At 33.0% G+C, this 25,370-nt stretch overlaps 3 protein-coding genes across 3 annotated transcripts in view; 2 read left to right on the forward strand and 1 right to left on the reverse strand.

Annotated features, from left to right (window-relative positions):
- The first annotated feature begins 253 nt into the window (after positions 1–253).
- On the forward strand, positions 254–10,985 carry LOC129912473 (smad nuclear interacting protein 1). The gene is made up of 2 exons (XM_055990733.1): positions 254–1,571; positions 10,145–10,985. The coding sequence occupies exons 1-2, from the start codon at positions 625–627 to the stop codon at positions 10,815–10,817; spliced, it is 1,620 nt and encodes a 539-aa protein (XP_055846708.1). The 5' UTR covers positions 254–624; the 3' UTR covers positions 10,818–10,985.
- A 32-nt stretch (positions 10,986–11,017) lies between these two features.
- Positions 11,018–25,370, forward strand: part of LOC129909601 (uncharacterized) — a 71,227-nt gene continuing 56,874 nt past the window's right edge. Inside the window, exon 1 of the mRNA XM_055986675.1 lies at positions 11,018–11,178. Coding sequence (XP_055842650.1) covers positions 11,136–11,178 — 43 coding nt within the window. The 5' untranslated portion in view covers positions 11,018–11,135. The remainder of the gene's footprint in view (positions 11,179–25,370) is intronic.
- The window catches only part of LOC129912470 (protein sevenless), a 35,514-nt gene continuing 33,787 nt past the window's right edge, over positions 23,644–25,370 (reverse strand). Inside the window, exons 9-13 of the mRNA XM_055990729.1 lie at positions 25,020–25,312; positions 24,331–24,956; positions 24,142–24,269; positions 24,025–24,084; positions 23,644–23,960 (exon numbers count right to left, since the gene is read on the reverse strand). Of these exons, the coding sequence (XP_055846704.1) occupies positions 23,758–23,960; positions 24,025–24,084; positions 24,142–24,269; positions 24,331–24,956; positions 25,020–25,312 (1,310 nt within the window). The 3' untranslated portion in view covers positions 23,644–23,757. The remainder of the gene's footprint in view (positions 23,961–24,024; positions 24,085–24,141; positions 24,270–24,330; positions 24,957–25,019; positions 25,313–25,370) is intronic.

Here is a 25,370-nt window from a genome sequence, read left to right on the forward strand (position 1 = left end):
TTTTTTTTAATCCAGTTAAGACGGGTTGAATTAAAAAAAAAAAACACACCTAATTTGATCTTCTTCGTGATTTGATCCCCGCAACACAAATGTGCAAGTTTCAGCAGCAAGCAAGAGCTGTAGCATTCACTTGAACGTATTATTTACTAACATTTGCAAGGTTTTATTTACTACTTGTAATAATTCAAGTAGCATATGTGGATCTCAAAGCAAGTAATTTCACAAAACTTCTTTCAAATAAATCAAATCAAATCAAATCTTTCAAAAACTTGCAGCTAGTATCGTTTTTGCAGCAAATTATGCCATTTTACTTCTATTCACCACCAGATGTCATACCACCAATTCGCCACAAAGAATCATCAACTTGGCATTACTTTTTTTTTATAATTTGACAGCTCACTTGAAATTTCACTTTTTTCCACAAAAAAAAAAAAAAAAAAAAAGAGTTGTGTGCTGAAAGCCCCAAATAGTCTTCTTTGCCGCTGAAAGATTTATTAAAAATTTCTTATTAATATAATCAATTTTATTAATTAATTATGTATCCATAATATAACAATTGTATAATAGAACAATATCTGAACTATCTACCCAAAAACAAACTCAATAGAAAAAAAAAACAAAAACATGTCCAAATCCAAAAAGAAACAACGTGAACCCGACACAAATTCCGAAAAAGAAGAACACAAAAATGCTCTTAATAATTCAATAAATTCAGATGAGGATTCTTCAGAGTCACAATCCTCATCATCATCATCTTCGTCGTCTTCATCTTCTGAAGACGATGAAAAGAAAACTCGCTCAAAAAAATCAGCGAAATCAAAAAAATCATCAAAAAACAAAAAAACGTCGACCAAAAAAAGAAAACATCATCAAAGTTCTGAATCGGAATCAGATTCATCTGATTCTTCTTCATCCTCATCGTCATCATCGAATGATGATGAGCGACGTGTAAAAAAGAGGAAGCACCCAGAAAAAGATGACACAACAAAATCGAAAACGAGAAGAAGAAAAAATTCGGATGGCGAAGAATCACGACGAAATCCTCCTGCCGAAGGCAGACGGAGTTCTGCAGAGCCTTCGGGAAGACGGTCAAGATCGAATGAACGTCATAGCGATGGTGGAAACTGTTCCAAATGGGATAGTCCCGGCAGAGAAGGTCGAAGGAGTGGAAGAGGTCGAGGAGGGTATCAAAACAATCGTTACGACGATCGACGAGGTGGGAATCAATGGATTCGTGGGTGGAACAATAATGATTGGCGTGATAATCGTGATAATGGGGGTTATCGGGGAAGAGATGGGTTTAGTGGGAATCGAGATTGGGGAAGAGATCGAAGAGATGATGGGCAATCGTCGAGAGGACGCAATCAAGATGATGATCGAGAACGTGGCGAGGATAGAAGTTCTCGTCATGAAGATCGACGAAATGATGACAGAGGGCGGAATGATGACAGAGGAAGGAATGATGACCGGGGGCGAAATGACCAAAGAGACAGACGCCAGGATGACAACAGGGACAAAGACAGAAATGACAGAGATCGTCAGAATGACCGGGAAAGAGATTCCGGAAGACGGTAAGTTGTAGAAAAGTTGATTGCTTATTTATATTTATTTAAGGGCAAATTTTACAATAGCCATATCGTCGGCACAACGCCAAAACCGCGAATCTGCATTTTTGGACATTTTCACTTTAATGAGTCATTTAATTTGTTATCGGTCCCTTTATTCACTGCTTCGATTCCAATCTCCATCTGTTGTCTAAAACATCAATATTCTTTGCACAAGTTATCAAAAGATTACATGAGTTTCCAAAACTTTGAAGCCTTATACATCAAAATTTGTTGTTGAACCGCGTAAAATCCGATAACAATTAAAAATTAAATTAGTCACCTTAATTTGATTTTACAAAAATTATTAACGAAAATAAAAAAACTAAATTAAATTAAACGTTAACAAACCTCGAATGCATTTCGAAACCCTTTTGTTTCATCATCAGCATTGCACTACTGAAGTTGAAGAATTTTGGTTCGCGATTGAGTAGATCCTTGATAGTGTCAAACCCAAAATTAGCTTATTTATATGCCTTACCAAAAATACACAAAAGTGGTAAACAAATGCGACCCATTGTGGACAATATAAATACCCCATGTTATAAACAGGCTAAATGGTTAGTACAAGAAATAAAGAAACTACCCCCGTTAAAAAGTTATTCCGTTAAAAACTCTTTTGAGTTTGTGCAAAAAATTAAAAATGTAAAAATAAATGAAAACGAAATAATGATCTCTTTTGACGTTTGTTCATTGTTTCCGAGTATTCCGGTTGACTTAGCGTTAATTGAGTTTAAAAAACACCTAGACAAAACAGAAGTTTCTACAGACAAAAAAATTATTTATCAACAAACAGCTCAACTCTGTATGGACCAGAGTTTTTTCCAATTCGATGGTGAGATTTTTAAAGTTACGAAAGGTACCAACATGGGCAACCCTTTAAGCCCATTAATTGCTGAGTTAATTATATCCTCCTTTGAAGTAAATATAAGTAATCAAAGTTTATTACCGAGAGTGTGGTGGAGATATGTTGATGATGTCGCACATGTACTACAAAAGTGTCACAACTCAAAAAACAGATTTTTTTAGTTATTGACAAAAAAAAATATTTGAAATTTTCCCGGACAAATCTATCTAGTTGCCATTGATATAATTTGAATAGTTTTTATTCCAGAAGGTAAAATTTCGTTTTAGATGTTTCATTTGAAATAAAAACTACTTTGACAAAAATGACACATTTTTAGTCCAAAGATCACGAAAATTGTCACAACTCTAAAAACGTGAATTTCCAAGGTTTAAGATAGTTAAAATGATGGTGGTTGTCTAAAATTGGTTAAAAGTGTGTTTCCTATTCTAAAAATTAAGTAAATAATAAATATACTCGTTCTATTCTCCTTAAATTGGTTTATCGTCTCTATTGAAAAATGAAGATTTTTGAGTTGTGACACTTTTGTAGTACATGTGCGATGTGTTCGCTATAATTAGAAGAGAAGATATCTCAAAAACACTGGAATTACTAAATTCACAAAATAGTTCCATACAATTTACTTGTGAAGAAGAACAAAATGGTAAGCTTCCTTTTCTAGACTTAGAACTACAACGTTTCGGAGAAAAAATAGAAATTGGAGTTTACCATAAACCAAGTAGTACTATGAGAACGATAACCATGGATTCACACACTCCAATCCAACATAAAAAAGCAGCATATCATTCACTAATACACAGACTTTGTAATTTACCTCTTTCATTAGTAAACTTTAAAAATGAATATGAATACATTAAAAACGTAGCTAGTGTAAACGGTTATAGTGAAAAGATGATAGATGAGTTAATATTTTACCATTCGCATAAAGCGAGAAACTCAAACCTAACAACTTTATACTCGCAACAAGAAAAAGTTAAAAATCAGCGAGTATCCATGAGTTTTGTACCAGAAATAACGAACAAATTAAAGAAAAAATTCAATGAACATGGTTTTGACATTGTTTATAAAAACAACAACAAACTATGTAACTACCTTGGTTCGACAAAAGACAAAACCAACGATTTAGATAAATAAAGAATACTTTGGACAAACGAAAAGAAGCATTAAAAAGAGATTCAATGACCATTTAGCCTGTATTCGTTTAAACCAACCCTCGCGATCGGCGGTCGCAGCACACGTCATAAATGAAACCCATAATGTTAGTGTAGACAATGTGCGTAACGAGATGCAATTGGATGCATACGAAAGTTTTTACATCCAAAAGGGCAATAACCTTCTAAATCAAGACAACGGCAATATCGAGTCTTGTCTATTTGCGAAGATTTAACAACACACTCGTTTTAATTTCATGTTTGTTGTATTTAACCGTTGCCATTTGTTTTGTGTTTGATTTTTGCCCATCGATGCTTATCTCGCGCTTCAATCAACAGCCGCAGCCACAGCTTCAGTAGTGCAATGCTAATGATGAAACAAAAAAAATTTAATTTAGTTTTTTTATTTTCGTTAATAATTTTTGTAAAATCAAATTAAGGTGACTAATTTAATTTTTAATTTGAAGCCTTTTTTCTCAAAACTATAATTTTGCAGATTCGCTGTTTTGGCTTTGTTCTCACGATATTTATAAACCCCAGTTAAAATATATTCCTACGTATAAACGTTTTTGTTTATATTAGCTGCGTTCCTTTGCGCACATTTATCTACTGCTTAGTACTTAAAATTTTTTAATAGAGTAACGGCCAATTTCTTCACAAAAGTCCTAAGTCAGCTTAGTAGGTACCCGACCTAGCTAGACCAGGGCCCTATTGCACCAACCACTTTGCACTTTGCATTTTGCAAATTTGTAGTTTAACTTTGCAAATTGTGTTGCACCAAACTCCAATTTGCAAAGAGGAAATTATTTTTTTGAAAAGTAAAACAAAAATTCCTTCTTTGCAAATTTTGCTGCACCAACCACAAATTTGCAAAGCACAAAGTACTTTTCTGAAAAGTGCAAAGTTTTGCCAATTTGCAAAGAATTCTTCGATTTCGTTGCACCAACCAAAAAAACTTTGCACTTTCCATATTAAATTCTGCAAAGTTTTGCAATAATATGCAAAGACAAAATTTCATTTGCGGATGGCCATTTCTCTTGTAAAGTTCGGGTATATTAAACGACTTTTTAAAGATGAAGAGTATAGTAATAGGTACGTGATTGAAGTAAAATTAAGAATGAAATTAGGAATAATTAAATATTGGGAATATTTAACTATGGTAAGTAGGTATGTGAAAAGAAGTTGAACTGGCATTATTAGAATTTGTTGTGTTCTTTTTAAAAATCATTTAGGAACGATTTGTTGGTAGATAATGTTAAACTGTCAAACGACCAATTTTTTTTTAGAATAATTCCAATTCCTTTATTATAACCAAAAATCATGTTTTTATTCAAAATACATTTTTTCGCATCATTTCAAAAATTTCATTTTAATTTAAGTTTTCCGCTGATTAATAAAAGTAATAAAAATGTTTGTATTGTCTTGAAAACCAAACATCTTATTTCTTAGATCAACAACTCACTAAACTCGTATCATGGAAGTGAGTTGGAAATAGTTAAGAATCGTGACTATTTGACACTATTTGACAAAGGATTCTAGGAACGATGTCAAATAGTTAGAAATTGTAACTAAACAACAGACCATTTAGTTTGATAATATAAGTAAACTATGGTAAAATAAAGAACGCACCTCTGCCCTCTGCTTCATGGCCACATAGCCTCCTCTAGAATTGCCACCCACCTTATTAAAAATTATCCGTCATTCAAAGAATGATTGCAATTTAAAGTTAAAATAATGATATTATATTGATATTAAAAATTTTATTATTTTCTTCTTTAAACAAATTACAGCAAAGCATCAGTCTAAGTAACTATAACCAACAAAATAACAAATGTTAGAGTAAAGTACAACAAAATTTCAAAAGATATCGTTGTTTAAGTAAAAAAGGAAGATTTCAACTTTTTTTAACAACGAAAAGAAGTTGAAACTATTTACCTATTGCTTTACTTTGCAAATTTTCAAATTACGCAAAGTTCCATTTTAAGTTGGTGCAACGCCCGCACTTTTTGCTTTGCAAAAAAAAATCAAAAATTGCAAAGTGCAAAGTGGGGAACTTTTAATTTTTGGTGCAACGCTTTGCACTTTTACTTTGCAAAAAAGGATTGTTTTGCAAAGTTGCAAAATGCAAAGTGGTTGGTGCAATAGGGCCCAGGTACTAGCTAGTACTCGGTACTAATGAAAAGTTAGGACCCGAGCATTTCTTCACATATATAGGACCCAATCTAAGTTCACAAGGGAGTACTAAGAACTAGTACGTTGATAAATGAAAAATTTTATTTTGATATTTTTGAGGGAATTTACAAAATTAAAAATAGAAAAAAGTATAAAATAATAAAAACGAAAAAAATAATGTGATGAAACTAACAAGAAACCAAAAAAAAAAAAAATTCGATGAGGCTTGTCAAGAATTTTCAGTCAAGAATACATTCAAGAATACATTCATGAATGCTGAATGCTTTGATCTGGTAAATGTAGACGAGGCTAAGAAAAGCGGATCGCCGACTTTAATGCAGCAGATCCATCTTAAGTTAAAGAGAGTTTTGTTAAGACGTTTGGAACATAAATGTATTTTAATAAAAATAAAATACAAAGACAAGTTTAAAAAAAAAACGCAGTCCTGTGATTATGTCTTTTTTTATTATAATGCGACTAGCATTGTCTTATCATGACATTTTGGCGAGCTCGAGACAGCCGTAGGTTTTCTAACCACACGTTTCTAAATGTTAGTGTAAATTTAATTGTTAATGGCTTTCCGCAATGTCCATAAACAGAATTCTTCTAGCAAGCATATTTTGTGCTGGAAGCATATTTTGTGCTGGCAAGCATATTTTGTGCTACGTAAATAGAGTCTTTCTTGACTTAATTGTCACTTTTCGAAAGATTGAAAAATGTAGAAATACTTCTTTATCAAGCAGTGTACATTTGTTTATTCTTTCCGTTCTGGCATAGCATTTGCCATTTTTGGTACATATTAAAAAAAAATCCAAATCATTAAAATCTCCCAAAATGCACTTATCAAGCGAAACAACACTCAAAAAATTGAAAAAAAAAACTGCAACACCTCTTAAAAAATTAAATTCATTGCTTTGATTTCAGTATTACTGCCACTAGACTACCGATTTTGTGGTCCTAAATATTACCGAGTCTTAACTAATACTCGGTACCAATTTGACAGTCCTATAGCTTAGTACTTGTGTGAAGAAATCACTTGGTACCGATTTGAGTACTAACGATTGGTATAATAACCTAATTTTGAGGAGCTAGCTAGTACCGAGTCCTAACTAGTACTCGGTACTCGGTCCTAAATTGACAGTTCTAGGACTTAGTACCTGTGTGAAGAAATGAGTTGAAACCGATTTGAGTACTAACTTTAGAACTAGGACCGGTATTAGCGCTAAGACTCTTTGAAGAAATCGGCCGTAAAAGTAGTTCAAAATAGCTTTTTAAGTACTAAGCAATAGATAAATGCGGTCAAAGGAGCGCAGGTGTTGACATTATTCTTCTGATAGTGTAATTGACGATTGAAAATCAGTGCTGATTGAAATAAAACCCACATACATGATATTAGAACAACAGCTTAAAATAAAATTAAGAAAGAATTTATACATTTCGATATTATAAATTAATTGATAACTTAGTTTACAATATCCCCTCATAGTCTAGAGCCCACGGCAAATTTTGGGAGTGGAGGTATAAACAAAATGTGAGTATGCAGTTTTATAGGCTTATGCATTCTTAAAACGAATTCAAAAGTCTGGCAGCTTTAAATCGCGGCCTTAAATGGTTTTTAGGGGGTTAAATAACGCGAGTTTTCCAATTATTGTGAATAGGCTAAATTAACACAAATTCATAATCCAAATATTAAGACTGATGCTCTGCCATTTCCCCTAAGCTTGACGACATCAATCTTTAACCTGATGATATGATCTCTAAAACTCAAGATATAAGCTGTTAAAGCGGCTTTGTTTTGGAGACTTTTCTGTTTTATTTTTTGTTTGTTTTTCTTTTTTTTTTTAACTCTCCAAGAATAGAGCCGATATGGTCAGCAAAAAAAGCTTATATCTTAAGTTCCATTGATCGCATCATCAAAATTGATATCTTCACACTTAGGGGAAATGACAGAGCATCAGTGCTTATATTCAGATATGAATTAGTGTCCATTTTAACCTCCCGAAAATCATATAAGGCTGCCATTTAAAGCTGACAGACTTTTGAATTCGTTGTTAGAACGCATAACGCTATAAAACTGCATACTCACATTTTGGTTATCACTCCACTCTTAAAATTTCCTATGGGCTCTCGGCCTATAAGTGCTGTGATTTCTTGAAGTTAATTGAAAAGCGAGTATTCTGATTTAACCTGATTTCTTTTTCAATTCAATTTTTTTTCGATTTTTGTTTTATGAGATAAATACTGTGTTATCTTCCCATAAACATGGTAAAATTGTCTTCTTCGAGCTCAATGCAAAGGGTACTTTTGCTAACAAAGTTTCTGATGAAAGAATGGCATTTCCAAATTCAGACTTTTTGGAGTCAATCCCCGATTTAAAGTGAATTCTTCAAAATGCGTTTATTTTTTTAGTGCATTTTTTTCATTTTTTGTCCATTTATGGGAAATTTTGAATGGTATAATTGTATAATTATATTTTTATGTTTTCATATTTGGTAATTTTTAGTTTCCCGTGACATTATTCAGTTCTCCACAGATTTTTTTAACAGACACACCGAAATTATGACTTGCAACAGAAGATGCACTAATTTCAATGTTAAGTTCCGCCGTTTTGCCCAATTTTTTACAAATCGGGGCCATAACAAGACTGTCAGTTTTATACGTGCTTGAAACACGTAAAATGCATTACTTTACCTTACCAACGTTGAAAAAGAACGTTTGTCAAAATATTTTTTTCCCTCAAAAATTAATTCTTTTTATACAAAAAATGCAGCCTCAAAGCATAATACCAACTATATGACTGACATTGACCATCATGAGATTCACCATAATATACTTAATAAATAACCGTCAATTTCCTCATTTTATGTTTAACCGTTACAGATTATTCTCATCAGTTAGAAAAATGTTCATTTTGTCAAAATACTTTTTCCGACTGTTGTATATGAAGGAAATTTATAGCAGTTGCCTAGTTCCGCCCAGTAGTGTTCGGGAAAAGGAAACTCATAAAAATTGGCTTCCTGTTACCGAAAAGTTTAAAATAAGAATAAAAAAAAAAAAACAATTTTTAGAAATTCAATAAAAATTAATTTCTTATTGTCTAAACTAATAAAATTATAAAATTAAGCTTAAACTATATTTTAATTCAAATCGACACTGTTTCATGTCACCACTCTCACTATTTTTATTACAAAAAAAAAATACGATAATTTTACGCATCTGATCCTTCTGACAAACTTAAAGCTATTTGAACAAGATAACATAGATTTATAAGCGAGATATCGCAAGGAGTGATCGAATAACGGGACAAAACAGTTTTTTTTTTTACATATTTAAGTGAAAAGTGTTCGGCTACTGGAGCTGTTTGGAAATAGGTGTATCCAGCCTTCCTTTGGGCACATTTATCTACTGCTTAACTTAGTACTTAAAACTACTTTGATCTATTTTAACTCTATTAAAAAAGTAGTTCAAAGCAGCTTTAAGTTTTAAGCAGTAGATTAATTTTCCCATAGGAACGCAGCTACTAGAAATTAATTGATTACTCAGTATACACTATACCCTCATAATCTCTTATATTTATTATTTATTATAAATTCTTTCACATATATAAGCTCAGTGTTGTTGTTCGGATTTTTAATAGCCTTTTGTATCGATATACTATCGGAACATATTACATGTTTGCCTAACTGGTTCATAACAATTCGTATGGCTTGGAGAATTGCAAAGGCTTCTGCAGTGAATATTGATGCGATATCAAAAAGGTTAAAATTTGAAGCAATAGTTTGGTTTTCTAAACAAACAGCAAACAAAGTATTTTGTGTTGTTTTTGATCCATATATGAATATGAAGATCCACCCTTCTGATTTTAAGTCTGATGAGATACTGGCAAACAGTTGGCGATATGTTGTAAAGTTGGTATTTTGTTTGCATTATGTTGCTAGGGTCAGTATAATAGACTCAGGGTTGATGAACCATGGAGGGAAACGTGGGATAGTACTATAAACTCGTTTAAGTAGAAGATTGAGTACGGTAGCTATTGCAGATGGAATTCGCTTTATAAGTTTGTAATCTATTGTTCTTTTGATGTCATTGTCATTTTGTTCCCATTAAGTTTAATAAAATTCACTTGCACTACCGTGTGTCCCAAAACTAAGGGTTTTAAAGCACTTGTTTCATCTAATGTTAAGGCATGTTTTATCCATGTCAATAGTTATTTCTTAGAACATATATATTTCAGTTTCTATAATTGCATTATATTTTTTTTTTTCAAATTATTGAATTTAATTTAGCACTTCAAAAGTTTGCTTTCTCCTTCTAACTTTATTGTTAATTTTTTACTGTTCCTTTCCTTCCAGTCGAAGCCGCAGTCCAAGAAGACCAAGAAACTTCCCTCGGCGAGACCAAAACGCCGACGATGACAAAGAATTCGAGTGGGGTGGTCGGAAGGATGAGAATCGGGTCAAAAAAGAAGAAGACCAAAGTCCAGCTGAGAAGGAAAAACCAAATTTTGCTCTCAGTGGCAAACTGACAGAGGACACCAACACTGTCAATGGTGTTGTTGTCAAATACGCCGAACCGCCAGAAGCTCGCAAACCCAAACGCCGTTGGCGATTGTACCCATTCAAGGGCGAAAAAGCCCTTCCCACTTTGCACATTCATCGTCAAAGTTGTTTCCTAATCGGCAGGGATCGCAAAGTGTGCGACCTGGCGGTTGATCATCCTTCGTGTTCCAAACAACATGCAGCCCTTCAGTATCGATTGGTACCGTTTGAACGAGAAGACGGCACCACTGGACGTCGCGTTCGACCGTACGTTATTGATTTGGAGTCGGCGAATGGTACATTCTTGAATAGTAAGAAAATCGATGCGAGGAGATATGTGGAGTTGATAGAGAAGGATGTTCTTAAATTTGGCTTCAGTTCGAGGGAGTATGTTCTGTTGCATGAGAATAGCAAAGAGGATGAAGATGATGATGATGTTAAGCAGGAAGATGAAGGTCTTGTACCAGTTAAAGAAGAGCCCGAGTAGAGGAGCGCTGGACGTTTTTTTTTTTGTCTTAGAGAAAAGAGAGTGTATGTCAAAACAAAATACTTTTAACTATATAAACTTTCCCACTCCCCAATCTACACTTGAAAATAAATAAAAAATCAATTCCCATTTGTTTCGATTTTAAAGAAAAATGGTATTTAAACTTTACTTTTTTTTTCTTTTTAATTTTATTAGAAACTACAAGTCAAGATTTTAAGTCTGGGATAAGTATGATCAAGAACTTAAACTTTTCATCGTCACATTCACACCTTCAGCAAACTCTAAATTGTATACAGTTTTTATAAAACACAGAACTGGATGATTCAAGAAGAAGAAAAGTCAAGTCTAATCACAATCAATGGTAAATTGAAATTGATTTTAATCTGAAAAATGATTTTTGTTGGTTGAATTTAATACGAATTCATTAAATTTTTGGGTTAGTGCAACTTCATGTCTGTAGAATGATTGACACTTTATCTATGCTTACATCTGTTTTTGATGTGCAATGAAATTAGAAACATCAACAATTTTGATTTGTTTTTCATTTTGCAGATGGAGTTCCACTACTTCCCTACTTTTTTTTCCGAAATATTTAGTCCTATTCTGATATTCGTTTAATCAATTAACGTATTTAATTTTCAATTAAAAATTTGTTTGAAAATTGTCTATCTGTTGAGTAGAAACGATAACCACTCTTTTCTTTAGGAATTCTCCAGAGAAACTATTTGTTTATTATATTTAATATCGACTGCGATTTAAACCTCATTCCAGGTGTCATTTATAAAACGGGTATTGGTTTTAGCATTCAGGCAGGGTTATCGAGTAGTTTTCGTATTTTAATATCACCCGTTAAGTTAAATGAGAGTTTAAGTAAAAACTTGATGAATATTTTAGCTTTTTTATGTCTAAAAAGGTATTTTTACTTGCGATATAGGTACTATATATCAAGTTATGCATTCGTACAAAAAATAAGTTAAGATAACATTTTTCCATGACATTACGATGGTAGACAATGCCAAAAAAATAGGTTCCGGAAGTCCGTCTGTCTGTCTGTCTGTCAAATTTGGTATGTAGCGTTATTTGGCGACTCTCCAGAGGGGTTTTTGAATTAATTTTTTTGGAACAAAATTAACAGTACTTGTCATATACCGATTTTAGTAAAATTGAAATATCTCGAAAACGGCTCCAACGATTTTGTTTAAAAAATTTAAATGTTAGTTTTAAGCTAAAGTCTATCTTCTAATGAAAAAATTTTTGTTTGAAAATCATTATTAACGGTACCTGCCATAGAACCGTTTTTTTTTTTTAAATCCGATTATCTCCGAAACTGCTTATTCGATTTCATCGAAACTTTAAAAAAAAAATTAATTTTTGGATTTTTAAAAAAATTTTGAAAATTTGTTTTTGAAAAATCAAATTTTCGAAAACGGGACATTGAATTTTTTTGAAATTTTGTTTTTAGATGTTGATTAGTGATTTCTACAAAATGGCATACCAATTTTATTTTAAAACTTTTTTTCCAAAAAATTATTTATAAAAAATTAGTTTTTTAAAAAACGGCTCTAACGATTTTGAAAATTTTTTTTTCTAAAAATGCATGTTAATATATCAATCAAAACTGCATACTTGTTTTGGAGGGCAATTTGATTTCAGATTTTATTTTGTTTTTTTAAAGAAGGAATTTTATTTTATTTTTTTCCAAATTTCTATATAAAAAGTCTTAAAAATTTAAGCAACTTTAACTCTAAGAGCAAGTTCGTGCGACCCAGTCGTGCATTTTATTTTATTGATGAAATTTTACATTTACATTTTGTTCATCGCTTTGACTTTTCGCTTAGCATTTAAAAAAAGTGTGTTTATTCAAACAATCACGAAGTGAAAAAGAATATAATAGAGCAAGATCCCAGGGCCGCCAGACATTACTTATTTTCTCAAGAAAAAAATGTATGGAATTACGTAGTGCTAGGACATACTATTAGTGTAAGTTATGGATTTGTTAATTATTTGAACTAAAAAAAGCAGTTTTTGTACTTTTCGCTCAATGATGTGAGCTCTTTTATTGATAGAAATAAACTCAATTAGATACATTTTGTTGGCCCGAAAGAAACCTAATTTATTGCTATGTTGTTAGTGTTACTGCTGACTTCGTATTCTTGGAATTCCCAACTGTGGGAACCCTCGCTGCAGTCTGGTCAACGGCTCGTGTTGACTGGGGTCGACAACATGTTGTGTCAGCTAAGTTGTGTCGCGCGTGTTGTTAGCGACGACAACTTATACTGTGATAACTCCTCCCTTCTTAAATTCGACTGTCCTCAGTCGACAAATAGAGCACTGGTATTTTGTTTTGGTCCATATGATCTTTCTTTGGTTCTTCTTTGATTTGTATGACTTTCTTGGTTGGAATGATTATTTTGACGATTATTGCTAGTATGGAAAGTATTAGGATGGTCGAAAGGCTATAGTTGGCGATTTTATGGATGTTTGCATCGCTTTGGATTTTCTTTAGATGCACCGTGTTGTTGATGTGCAGTTCTTTGAGCATTTCCATTGTGAGAATCTCCTTGTAGGTTTTTGTTGAAAAGTTCTCATGCAAGATTGCAGGTAATGGCTTTCCTGCTGGAGTCTCTTTTGATAGGTATTCCTGCCCATCTATAACTATTGATATGTTGCTGTATTGTACAATGAAGGAGCCAGTTAGATTTACTTTCTTATTTTCCACCAGAATGGAGCCGTTGAATTGGTTGAGTAGTATTGTTCCGGGGTGTATTTCCTCTACAGTCGGGATATGCTGGTTGTTGATTTCGTCGCAGTTTAGTTGTTTACTTTGGATTAGGTTTCTTGTACAATTGTCGTTTTCTAAATTTATAATTTCGTTTCTTTTACAGATAGTTAGATTGTTGCAAGTATTGCATTTACTTTTTACACCATATATTTTATTGTTACAATTTAATATGTTCTCATAATTTATTTTAATTACATTTTTATTTTGTTTAATAGGTTTGATTAGAATTTTTGTACAAATCTCTGTTCCCGTTGTGGGAATAGTTATTATATAAAGTAAATTTGTATTATTGGAGGCTATTTTTACATTCGAAAATTCTAGTGCCTCTTCTAAGTTAATGAATGGTACATTTTGCTTATTAAATTTTTCTTTGACAATTTCGATTTCGGAATTAGATAAAATAAATGAATTTATTATGTTATTTTTTGCCCAAAGTAGAGCGTATTCTATATTGATTATTTCTTCTTTTATGATTTGTATTTTGAACTTAACGTCTAACAGAAATTCGTTTTTTTGGATTGCATTAAGTTTGGTAATTTCTACTAAATTGTTTGTTATATTGCTTATTTTATTTATTTTTTTTGTTAATACATTATTAATAATGATTTGTTTCTCATTATTTTGTAATAATTTTTGTGTGTGTGCTTTTATAATTCGGAAATCCTCGTGGTCCGGAGTACCGGCCAACCATTTCCATGCACTTCCTAAGAAGTTCATTGATCTCGGATTTCTATTGGGTTTTAAATTATTTAGGGATTTGAGGACTTCGGATATTTGGTGGGACAGGTAGGGAAGACTGGGATCGGATTTATTGACTTGATGGTCTATGTCGGCTTGGATATTCGTTAAGATCTCCTCGTATTGGCCTAGGTCGATGACGTGGATAATTCTTAACGCGCCGATTTGTAATTTTGCTGGGCCCATGTTCGTGGCTACAATTTTTGAATTGGAATAATCCAAAATTTGTATTTCGCTTAGCACACCGCAAAGGAAAAATCTGAAAAAGTTAATTCCTAATGTTATTTTTGTGGACTATTTTGCCTGAATTTGTTAGAACTGTGGTTGATTTGTCTTCTTTAACAATCTCTTTTCTAAATCTGGGGGTTAATTTTGTTCCTAGCCTTTTATTAATTTTGATATAAATGGTTTCACCAGGTGAATATGTTTTTAATTCTTGTCTTGATTTATTATGGGTTTGCAAATCTTTACTCTGCTTCAATCGGAGGTTTTCAATATTTTCCTGTCTTGCTGATTCGAATTTCTTCGGATCTGTTGTAACAGTCCTACCGAAGAATACTTCGATTGGTCTTTTATTTGTAACAGAATGAAAAGAGTAATTATATTCGTATACAGAGCAATCAAGAAGTTGATCAAATGGCATTCGAGGTCGTTCAGCTTTTAAACAACGCATTATCTCAGAGAGTGTCGAATGGAATCTTTCTATTTGACCGTTTACCGAACTGCTGTAAGGAGGGGTGGTATAAATTTGGATTATTAACTGATCTTGAAGCATGAAGGATATTGTTGCTGAATTGAATGATTTTTCGTTGTCGAAAATTATTTTTTTCGGTACGCCGAAGGAAAATATGAGCTGCCTTAAAGGTTCAATTATATCGAATATAGCTTTTGATTTAATAATTTTTACTTGCACATATTTTGAAAATTTGTCTATTGCAGTGAGTATCTGTTTTGAATCTGTTGAGTAAATGTCAATATGAACTATATCGCCTGGAAATTGTGGAATTGGGGTTTCTTGAATTTTTGGTTTATTAGGATGTCGTTCATATTTTTGTTCTTTGCATATTCTACACTGTTTAATAATTTCGGAAATTCGAGCGTTCATCTTTGGGAAATAATATTTGAAAAGGAGTTGAATTTTGTTTTCTTTAGCGTTCCTATGGGCTCTATTGTGTTCTTTTAAGATTTCTTCATTCTGATCAATTACATTTGTGAGGTCGGTAACCTGTGTTTGAGTGAAACGAATTCTAAAAGTTTGATAGTGAAGCGGATACATTTCTTGAACTCTTCCCATAATTGATTCGTTGGTATAAAGACCATTAATAACACTTGGGTTTAAAACTCTTTTAAATATTGAAATTAACTGGTCTATGGTATAATCTGGTTGTGTGAATATATGTCTATGGTAGGTTGGGAAAGGGATTTTAAATTCGTATTTTGTTTCTTTGCCAATGAGAAGATAGATTTGGTTTTTAAAAACGTTAACTGGGCTTTCAACACTAGGGATTAAATTATGCGACGAGCTTTGGTCACTATGTTGAGATGCGGTAAGTGAGAATACTTCGGAGTTTTGTGGAGCACGCGATAGTGCATCTGCGACTACGTTGCTTTTCCCTGGTTTGTATATAATTTTGTGGTCGTATTCTTCAAGGATTTCTTTCCAGCGTTTCATTTTCGAATTGTTATTCTTGTTACTCATAGCGTATGTAAGCGGCTGGTGGTCTGTATAAATTTTAACATGAGCTGTTCCGTATAAATAATTTCTGAAGCTGTCCAATGCCCAAATGATGGCAAGCATTTCTTTTTCGTTGACAGCATAATGTTCTTCTGTCTTGTCTAATGACCTTGAAATGAACATTATTGGTCTGTCATCTTGCGAGAGAACTGCACCGATTGCGTACTCTGATGCATCGGTTGTGAGTTCGAAACTTTTTTTAAAGTCAGGGTAGGCGAGGATTACATCTTTAGAAGTAAGGGATTTTCTAAGTTTGTTAAAAGCTTCTATTGCTTCGGTGGATAGTGAAATTAAAACTTTGCTCCATTTAAATTTTGAAATGTGGCCCTCTTTGCCGCGTAACATTCTCGTTAATGGTTTTGCTAATTTAGCATAATCGTGAATGAACCGTCTGTAATATCCGGCCAATCCTAAGAATGATCGTAATTCTTTTAGGTTTTTTGGAATTGGGAAATTTGCTATTGCTTGGACTTTGGAAGGGTTTGTCGTTAGACCTTTTGACGATACAATGAAGCCCAAAAATTCTACTTCTTCTTTGAAGAAGTGGCATTTGTCTAGTTGTACCTTCATGTTTGCCTCGCATAGTGTGTGTAGTACTTTTTCTATGTGACATGCATGGTCTTTTTCGTTTTGACTAAATATAATTATGTCATCGATGTAGACATAACATATTTTACCGATGTAAGCGCGCAGAATGTCGTCAACTGCACGTTGGAAAATGGATGGCGCATTCTTAAGTCCGAAGGGAAGTCGGGTGAATTCGTATTTGCCTCCGTTAATGGAAAAAGCTGTTTTCTCCGTATCGGAACGTTTTAGGGGAATTTGGTGGAAACCACTTTTTAAATCGAGAACTGAAAAGAATTTGCTTTGACCTAAATGGGATAATTTTTCGTTAATTTCTGGGATGGGGTAACGATCAGAGATAGTGACCTCGTTTAATTTTCTGTAATCAATTACAAGTCTGAAGTTCTTTTTTCCTGATGAGTCGGGTTTTTTTGGTACAATCCACACAGGTGAATTGTATGGGGATCGAGAAGGTTTAATTATATTGTTTTCCAAAAGCTCATTTATCTGTTTTTCCACTTCATCTTTTAATGAGGCGGGGTAAGGGTAATATTTTGAGTATACTGGGGAATCTGTGTTGGTGCGTATTTCTCCTATGACTCTTGTTGTGTATGTAAGTTTTTCATTTGGATTAGCGAATAGAGGTTTGAATTTTTGAGAGATAGTGGCTATAGTTTTTTTCTGCGATTCTGACATATGGTCAATTTTTATACCTATGGGGTTTACGTATTGTGACTTAAGTTGTTTAATTCGAATTTTAGTTTTGCCTAAAATTGACATAAAATTATCTTTTGTATGAATAACTGCATGTAAATTTTTAAGACTATCATTTCCCAAGATCCCATGAAAAGATTTAAGGGTTGGGAGAAGGTAGAATTTCAGTTTGACGTCATTTAGATTAAATAGGTTAACGAACGTGTGTTTCGTTATTTCAATGTTACCTGCAATTGATTTTGCCAAAAATGTTTGTTCGTTTGGAAGAGGTTTCTCTACTAAACATGGTTGGATGTAATTTTTACTCGAGCCTGTATCAATTAGAAAATTTAGTAGTTGTCCACTCTTCGTTCTGCATTGAAAATATGGCAGCGAAGAGTCATTTAACCTAAAAAATGAATGTCACATTCATCGGCTTCGGGTTCCTGATCTTCAATCTGTTCTTGCATATAATTATAAAGATCGGGATCGTTTTCTGCTTCTTGTACGTTTGGTTGTTGGTAGAAGGCATAAGCATCGTTAGGAGAGATATATCCAGTTGGCTGCGGTTTACGGCACCAGAGTGGATAGTTGATGTCTCCATTGGTTCCGGTTTTGGTTGGGGTTTGGGTTGGCGTGGAGGAGCAAAATTGGGAAAATTATAGTTAGGTTGTGTTTGTGTATAGTTAGGGTAATTAGGATTGGGGTAGTTATAATTAGGGTGCGTGTAGTTGGGGTAGTTGGGATAATTTCTTTGCTTATTTTGGTAAGCAAGATTAGGGATACTGTTGTTAGGTTGTGGCAAGTAGGCAATTTCTGGATAGAAAGCATTTTGTTGTGGTGTTCTCCTATTCTGTGCATATCCGGTGGACAATGTTGGTTGTTGTCGTCTATTTTGGAATTTTTGATAGTTTCCTAAATGTTGCTGATTTTGATGGTTGCTCGCATATTGGGAGCGAAATTTTTGATTTTCCAGTTTTTGGCATAAGTTTAAGGCTTCTGGGAGGTCCGACGGCTCTTTCATGCCTAGGAGTCTTGGAAGATCTCCGTTTAGGCCTCTAATGAAAGTATCCAATGCCTTGTCCCTGTAGTTGCTAGTCAACAGAGAGATGGCCTCTTGACCAACGTCCATGCAGGAAATCTTATTTAGGAGGAGTGACAAGTGTTTATATACCGATTGGTAGAACTCTTGCACTGAAGAATATCCTTGAACAAGAGATGTCATTTGGTACTCTAAAGTACCCAAATCTCTTTTATCCGCATAGTGTAAGGTTAGACATTTGGAGATTGCTCTCCAGTCTAGTGGAGTATTATACGACTCCAATACGGCGTCTGCATCACCAATAATTTTATTACGAATTATACTCAAGATACCGTAGAACTTGGGTGTACCTTGGAGAGGTTCATAAATTTTTAAGATACGTTCTACACTTTTACGCCAGGAGCTGAATTCTCCTGACTTACCCGAAAAATCCCGCAAGGATCTTACGACATCGGGTATCTTATCAAGTTCTTCCAAATTGTTCAATAATTCGGGGCGAATGGCTTGGTCCCGTGTAGGGACAGCATCAAAGTCTGGCCTAACTATTGAATTAACTACTTCAGCGATAATATTTATTAATTCCGGAGAAGCGATAAAGGCAGGTTGAATAGGTGGTGGTGGTCGATTCCCTTGTGGTTGTGGATTTGGAGGGGGTATATTCAAATTTGGGGGGTTAATAGGTGGGGGAACTAAATTATTGTTTTGGTTTGCCATGTTGCACTTTTTATGTTTATATATTTTTCTTAAAACTATTTATTCTTGATTTAAATTTTTCTACACTTTTGTGAAGATAATATTTTTGAAATATAAAAAATATTTATTCTTGGATTTTTTGTAATATAAAAATTTGTTTCTTTTTTTTCGCTTGTTGCGTAATTATTTCTTATTTAATTTGTGTCACTTATTTTGTAATAAATTCTTATATAAATTTATTTATATATTTTGTCGTATTATTTTAATTTATTTTGAAATACTGCGTAATTATTTCTTATTTAATTTTTGTCACATTTTTTTTGTAAATTCTTATATAAATTTATTTATATATTTTGTCGTATTATTTTAATATATTTTGAATTAATTAAATTAAAAATAATTTTCTTTAGAAAAAAAATTTTTTTTTTAAATAATAAACTTCCTTACGCTATTATGATTGTAATTATCATCTTCCTTATGTCCTGGGCGGCTGGTAAATAATTTCACCTCCTTTTTGCTGGTTGCTACTGGGGGGCCTCTTTTCCTCAGGGGAGTTACGCACTGTCTTAGTTCACTTTTTGTGTGTTTTAATCCACTTTTTATCCACTTTTTTTTTTTTATTTGCTTTTAGTGTCTTAGTTCACTTTTTGCATTTAGTGTTTTAATTCACTTTTTTCTTTTTTTATTTGCTTTTAGTGTCTTAGTTCACTTTTTGAATTTAGTGTTTTAATTCACTTTTTTCTTTTTTTTTAACTTTAACCGGGTTTAGCTTATTTTATTTAAGTTTGCACGGGTTTTCAGTAAACGGTTATTTATTCCGCGATAATCTGTTCGGGCGCCAGTTATGGATTTGTTAATTATTTGAACTAAAAAAAACAGTTTTTGTACTTTTCGCTCAATGATGTGAGCTCTTTTATTGATAGAAATAAACTCAATTAGATACATTTTGTTGGCCCGAAAGAAACCTAATTTATTGCTATGTTGTTAGTGTTACTGCTGACTTCGTATTCTTGGAATTCCCACCTGTGGGAACCCTCGCTGCAGTCTGGTCAACGGCTCGTGTTGACTGGGGTCGACAACATGTTGTGTCAGCTAAGTTGTGTCGCGCGTGTTGTTAGCGACGACAACTTATACTGTGATAACTTGTATGGATACTGGCTATCTTGTGCCGACGGCCATTTTACCACTAACAGGTGCTAAAGGTACGAAAAATACGTAGTTACTTTTCTTATTTTCTCAAGGCTGATTTTTATATATGATACTCAGGGAACTAATACATTAATTTTTGTAAGCTGCCAGACCCGTCCGATGGGCCTAACACCTTGCCAGACACGCATTTTAGTATACGGGAAAGTTAGATTTTGTTATATGGAGGTCTGGGAAAAAATTTATAACACATTTTGACTTCAGGACTCGAAAGAGTATCAAGACACGAGTCGAAAACCACATTTTGAACAATCGCATCTAGAGTCATTTGGCCGCCATTTTGTTTTTTTTAATAAAAATTTCAATTTTTCACATAACTCATGTATTTTTGAATCTACAGAAAAAAAAATGTATTGCAAACTTGAAGATAATTTAATTTACTACAATATATGTTAAATTACTTTTTTCGATTATACCTTCGGTTTAAGAGTTAGGGTGGTTTTTTTTTGAAACCATATTTTCGTCATATCTCTTTTATTTGAGCTTTTTTGAAAATTAACTTGAAGTAAAAGTTGTAGATCTTTTTATTACCTTCAATTATTACATTAACGGTTTTTCGATTTGACAGTCCGTTTTTGATCTGTAGGAAAAAAACTTCAAAAAGGTTGCAATTTTTTTATATAGGAAAAATATTCTAGTACAGGGTACAGGGTTTCTGTAGATTCAAAAATACATGAGTTATGTGAAAAATTGAAATTTTTATTAAAAAAACAAAATGGCGGCCAAATGACTCTAGATGCGATTGTTCAAAATGTGGTTTTCGACTCGTGTCTTGATACTCTTTCGAGTCCTGAAGTCAAAATGTGTTATAAATTTTTTCCCAGACCTCCATATAACAAAATCTAACTTTCCCGTATACTAAAATGCGTGTCTGGCAAGGTGTTAGGCCCATCGGACGGGTCTGGCAGCTTACAAAAATTAATGTATTAGTTCCCTGAGTATCATATATAAAAATCAGCCTTGAGAAAATAAGAAAAGTAACTACGTATTTTTCGTACCTTTAGCACCTGTTAGTGGTAAAATGGCCGTCGGCACAAGATAGCCAGTATCCATACACTAATAGTATGTCCTAGCACTACGTAATTCCATACATTTTTTTCTTGAGAAAATAAGTAATGTCTGGCGGCCCTGGGATCTTGGACTATAATGATTTTTCTTATGTTTTAGCTTAAACAAAGTTGCTACATTAGGTACAATTTCTAATTTTTTAAAGTGACTACCCTATTTATTCATTTTAAGTATCAACATAAATTTCATATAACACCAATTTTAACCTTTTACCATGAGCTTAGTCACTCAACGGTCTCCTCTTAGACTATAAATATATATAATTAAAATCTGTTATCTAGTACCCGAAAAGGACTTTTAGAAAGCCTAAGCTTTATTTTAATTCGATTCCCATGGATTTAACTATGCTCTTGGCCTAATATAGCACTTATCGGAGTATTTCAAGAGACGGTAGATCTCTAACCACGAACGCAAGAAACGTTTTGTTGGCCCAAATATCTGTGTCGTTGGTATATCAGTTCTTCGTAGTTGGCCATGGCCAGTATGTGTTTTGGTGCCTATTCCTGTTTATTGCAGAATCTGCAGGTAGCACTTGTAATTATCAAGTAATAATATAATATATAATAATTTTGACATGCCTGAGCGAGCTTAGGAGTTTTTTTTTTCCAATTTTTTTTTTTCTTTTGGCCTCATTTTTAATCTGATTATTTGGGAATAAGTGGGAATAACTATACAAAAAATAACGAAAGATCTTTCACAAAACCAAATATTTTTACTTGTTGCTTTCGCACACCCAGTCTGCTTCTGCACTTAAGAACTCTTAGGGCCAGTTGTACAAATATTTAATCAGTGGTTCAGCAACTTTTATCTTCTGAATTCGATGAAAATATTGAGGTTTATCACTGGTTCTAGGTCCATGTAAGTTGAAATAGCTAAATCCATCCTTGAACCAGAGTTGATCCACTGCTAATCCGCCGAAATCGGCGCGTTAAATTCCTGACCAGAGGCTGAACCACGTTTGTAAATATTGATAAGATTACTACATACCCCTAATAGATTCAATCAACAGCAATTTTTAGGACTCTTGGAGAATAGTTTATCAATGTACAGTAACTTGCCATATTTTTAAGCCCAAGTAGAAAAAATACATTTTTTCTGGTTTATTTTGCTTAATTTTTAAAGTTTTTGTCGCCGTATCTTTTAATTATTTCTTCTCATTTACTTATACATACTTATCATGTAGATATGGATTAATTAAATAGCTAAGTAAAAGACCTCAAGCCCACATAGGATTAAATATTTAATTCAACAAAGGTTACGAAGGAATAATTTGATATCGATTAATTTAAAAAAAAGTAAACATTCATACATTTTGATAAAAAGTAACGTACAAATGGGAATGAGTTCGAAAAGACGATTTCTATAGAATTTATGCCCGCAATATTACCAGACCGGTTCAATACATAAATTTGTTGTATCGAGGCATAACGTAACATTCTAAAATGTGATTAAGAGCAAAGAAGTACCTACTTTTTTTACTTTTAAAGAATTCTTAAAAATAATTTTATTTATAAATTTCAACCTGCTAGAGTAAAAATCTTGATGTTTTTTTTTATAGAATGAAAAATAATAAACAAATTCCTTACAAATCTTTTCAATCAAATTTAGCTTCCTATTTTATCCGAAAACCCCTTATTTTGTCCGCTCTATCTTTTAATTTTTATTAAAAGCTACTATACAATCTACAATCAAAACAAAATATGTATTTTCAGTAAAATTGACGGTATAATGAGCAATACTCAAAACACTTTATTTTAAGACAATTGAGATTTTTTAAAGTAACTTTATCTTCTCAGCTATCATTCCGATTAAAAAAAGTGTTACAGCACTTCTTGTAGAGAAGTTTTATATGTAATACTTGAAAGTTATTATGCGAAAATCGATTATTTCGACATTAAGCTTTAGTAACTTAAGACTCGTTATTTCGCTGTTGAACATTCAGCTTCGTATCCTTAATGGTAATAAAAAGAAAATAATTTGAGAAAGATTTTCTAGGATTTATTCTATATTCATAGAACTGTTTTTTGGTTTCTGATTTTTTCTGATTTTCTTCGAAATATTGATATTATGTTAAAATAACTTTAATCACGTTAATGAAGACCAATTTTATCATTATATAGATATAGCATATTATAGCAAAACCAAAATATTTCGATTTTTTACCAGGGTACGACCAAAATTTCTGGTGGTAAACAAGAATCAAAAAAACTCATTTTAAGAATATTAAATAATCATAATCCTTAAATAATTTTAATATTTGATTTATTTAAATAATAATGAATTAAAAATAAAAAAAAAATGTATTTTCATTATAACATCACAAAAGAAATATCATGGTTGGTATACGAGTACGAGTATATGTTTATATATAATACTAAAAATTACACACATGCTTTTCTAAAAAAATAAAAACTTATTTCTAAAACCTGGACAGTCCTTCATTAACGTAATGAACTGACTTTAGCTTTGGCTGATTTATATTAACATCTGCATCAGTTGGCATGGACACCTTAAATGAGGTAAGTTCCCTGGGACTTTCATCAGATTGATTTCTTTGGTTTGATTTTTCATTAAAGCTTTCATTTAAACTGGATTGCTTATCGGAAATGTTGGATAAATAAGCTGGTAGGAGAAAGAAATGTCTTATAAAAAAGAAAGTTAAGTTAAAAACTGACTTAATACAGACCTTTAGAAATACTTTCTCCATCAGATTCTGATTCCGTATAAGACATGTTTGTAATTCCACCTTGTAAATAAAAACAATTTTAATATGGATCCTTTATCAAAAGAATTACTATCTTACCGTCATAAGCTTTTGTATGAAGCTTATTTAAAGCTTCCACTTTCACTGACATCAATTCAGTTAGACATTTTTGGAAAGTTGGTCTATCTTGTGGATCATGACTCCAACATTCTATCATAAGATTATACCTGAAACGAAAAATTACAAATCACCAACTTGTCAAAACTTGGTTTCATTTATAATTCTTACAATTTCTCCGGACAGTCTTGAGGTTTTTCCAATCGTCCGCCCTCTTTAACAAAATTCAATACTTCCAAATTACTCTGAGCAGGATAAGGCTGCTGACCAAGACTCAAAATTTCCCAAAGTAATATCCCAAATGACCATATATCCGATTGTGAAGTAAATACTCCATCGACAAGACACTCTGGAGCCATCCAACGTACTGGCAACAAACCTTCGCCTTCTTTACGATAATAGTCGCATTTGTATATGTCTCGAGCTAGACCAAAGTCACCAATTTTCACAACACGATATTGTGGATCAACAGATGACACCAGACAGTTGCGACAAGCAAGATCACGATGAAGGAATTGTAGATCCTCGAGATAGCGACAACCAGTGCATACATCTAGGCACATACCAACTAATTCTAGAAGTGTAAGTGTTCCCGGTTTGCCCATGGATGGTCGTGATTCTCGAAGGTAGGTCTGTAAATCTCCACCTTCCATCAGTTCCATTATAATGCACATTGATTCCAGATCAAAACATACTCCAATAAGTTTGACAATGTTCTCATGCTTGAAGTGACTCATTAAATGAGCTTCTTGTAAAAGTTCAGTTTTCTCCTGATCATTTGCGCCCTTTCGAAGAGTCTATTTAAAAAAGGAAATATTATATAGCTATTTCATTGGTGTGGGGAGGTGAAAATACCTTACCTTTATTGCAACTCTATCTTGTGATCCGTCACTGGAATATGTCACCAATCCTTCATAGACCTCACCAAAAGCTCCACTACCCAAAAATCGTTGCATATTTATCTGGTTGCGACTTATTTGCGGGAGCAAAGCTATATCACCATCTGTCAAAGGCTTGCCAGTGTACAACATGCTACTGGTTTGAGAGAAATTTCGACTCCTTGCTACTTGTTGAACAGTGGCGATGTCAAGACCCCAAATACTGGGTTTTAAGTCGTCGACAAGTTTCTTTGCATGCTTTCGTCGGCCATGAACTAGAAAAATTAACATAATTTTAAGTATTTCTTAAAAGTATTTTATAATAAAGTCAGT

This window comes from Episyrphus balteatus, chromosome 2 (genome assembly GCF_945859705.1).
Source record: "Episyrphus balteatus chromosome 2, idEpiBalt1.1, whole genome shotgun sequence".
Lineage (NCBI taxonomy): Eukaryota > Metazoa > Arthropoda > Insecta > Diptera > Syrphidae > Episyrphus > Episyrphus balteatus.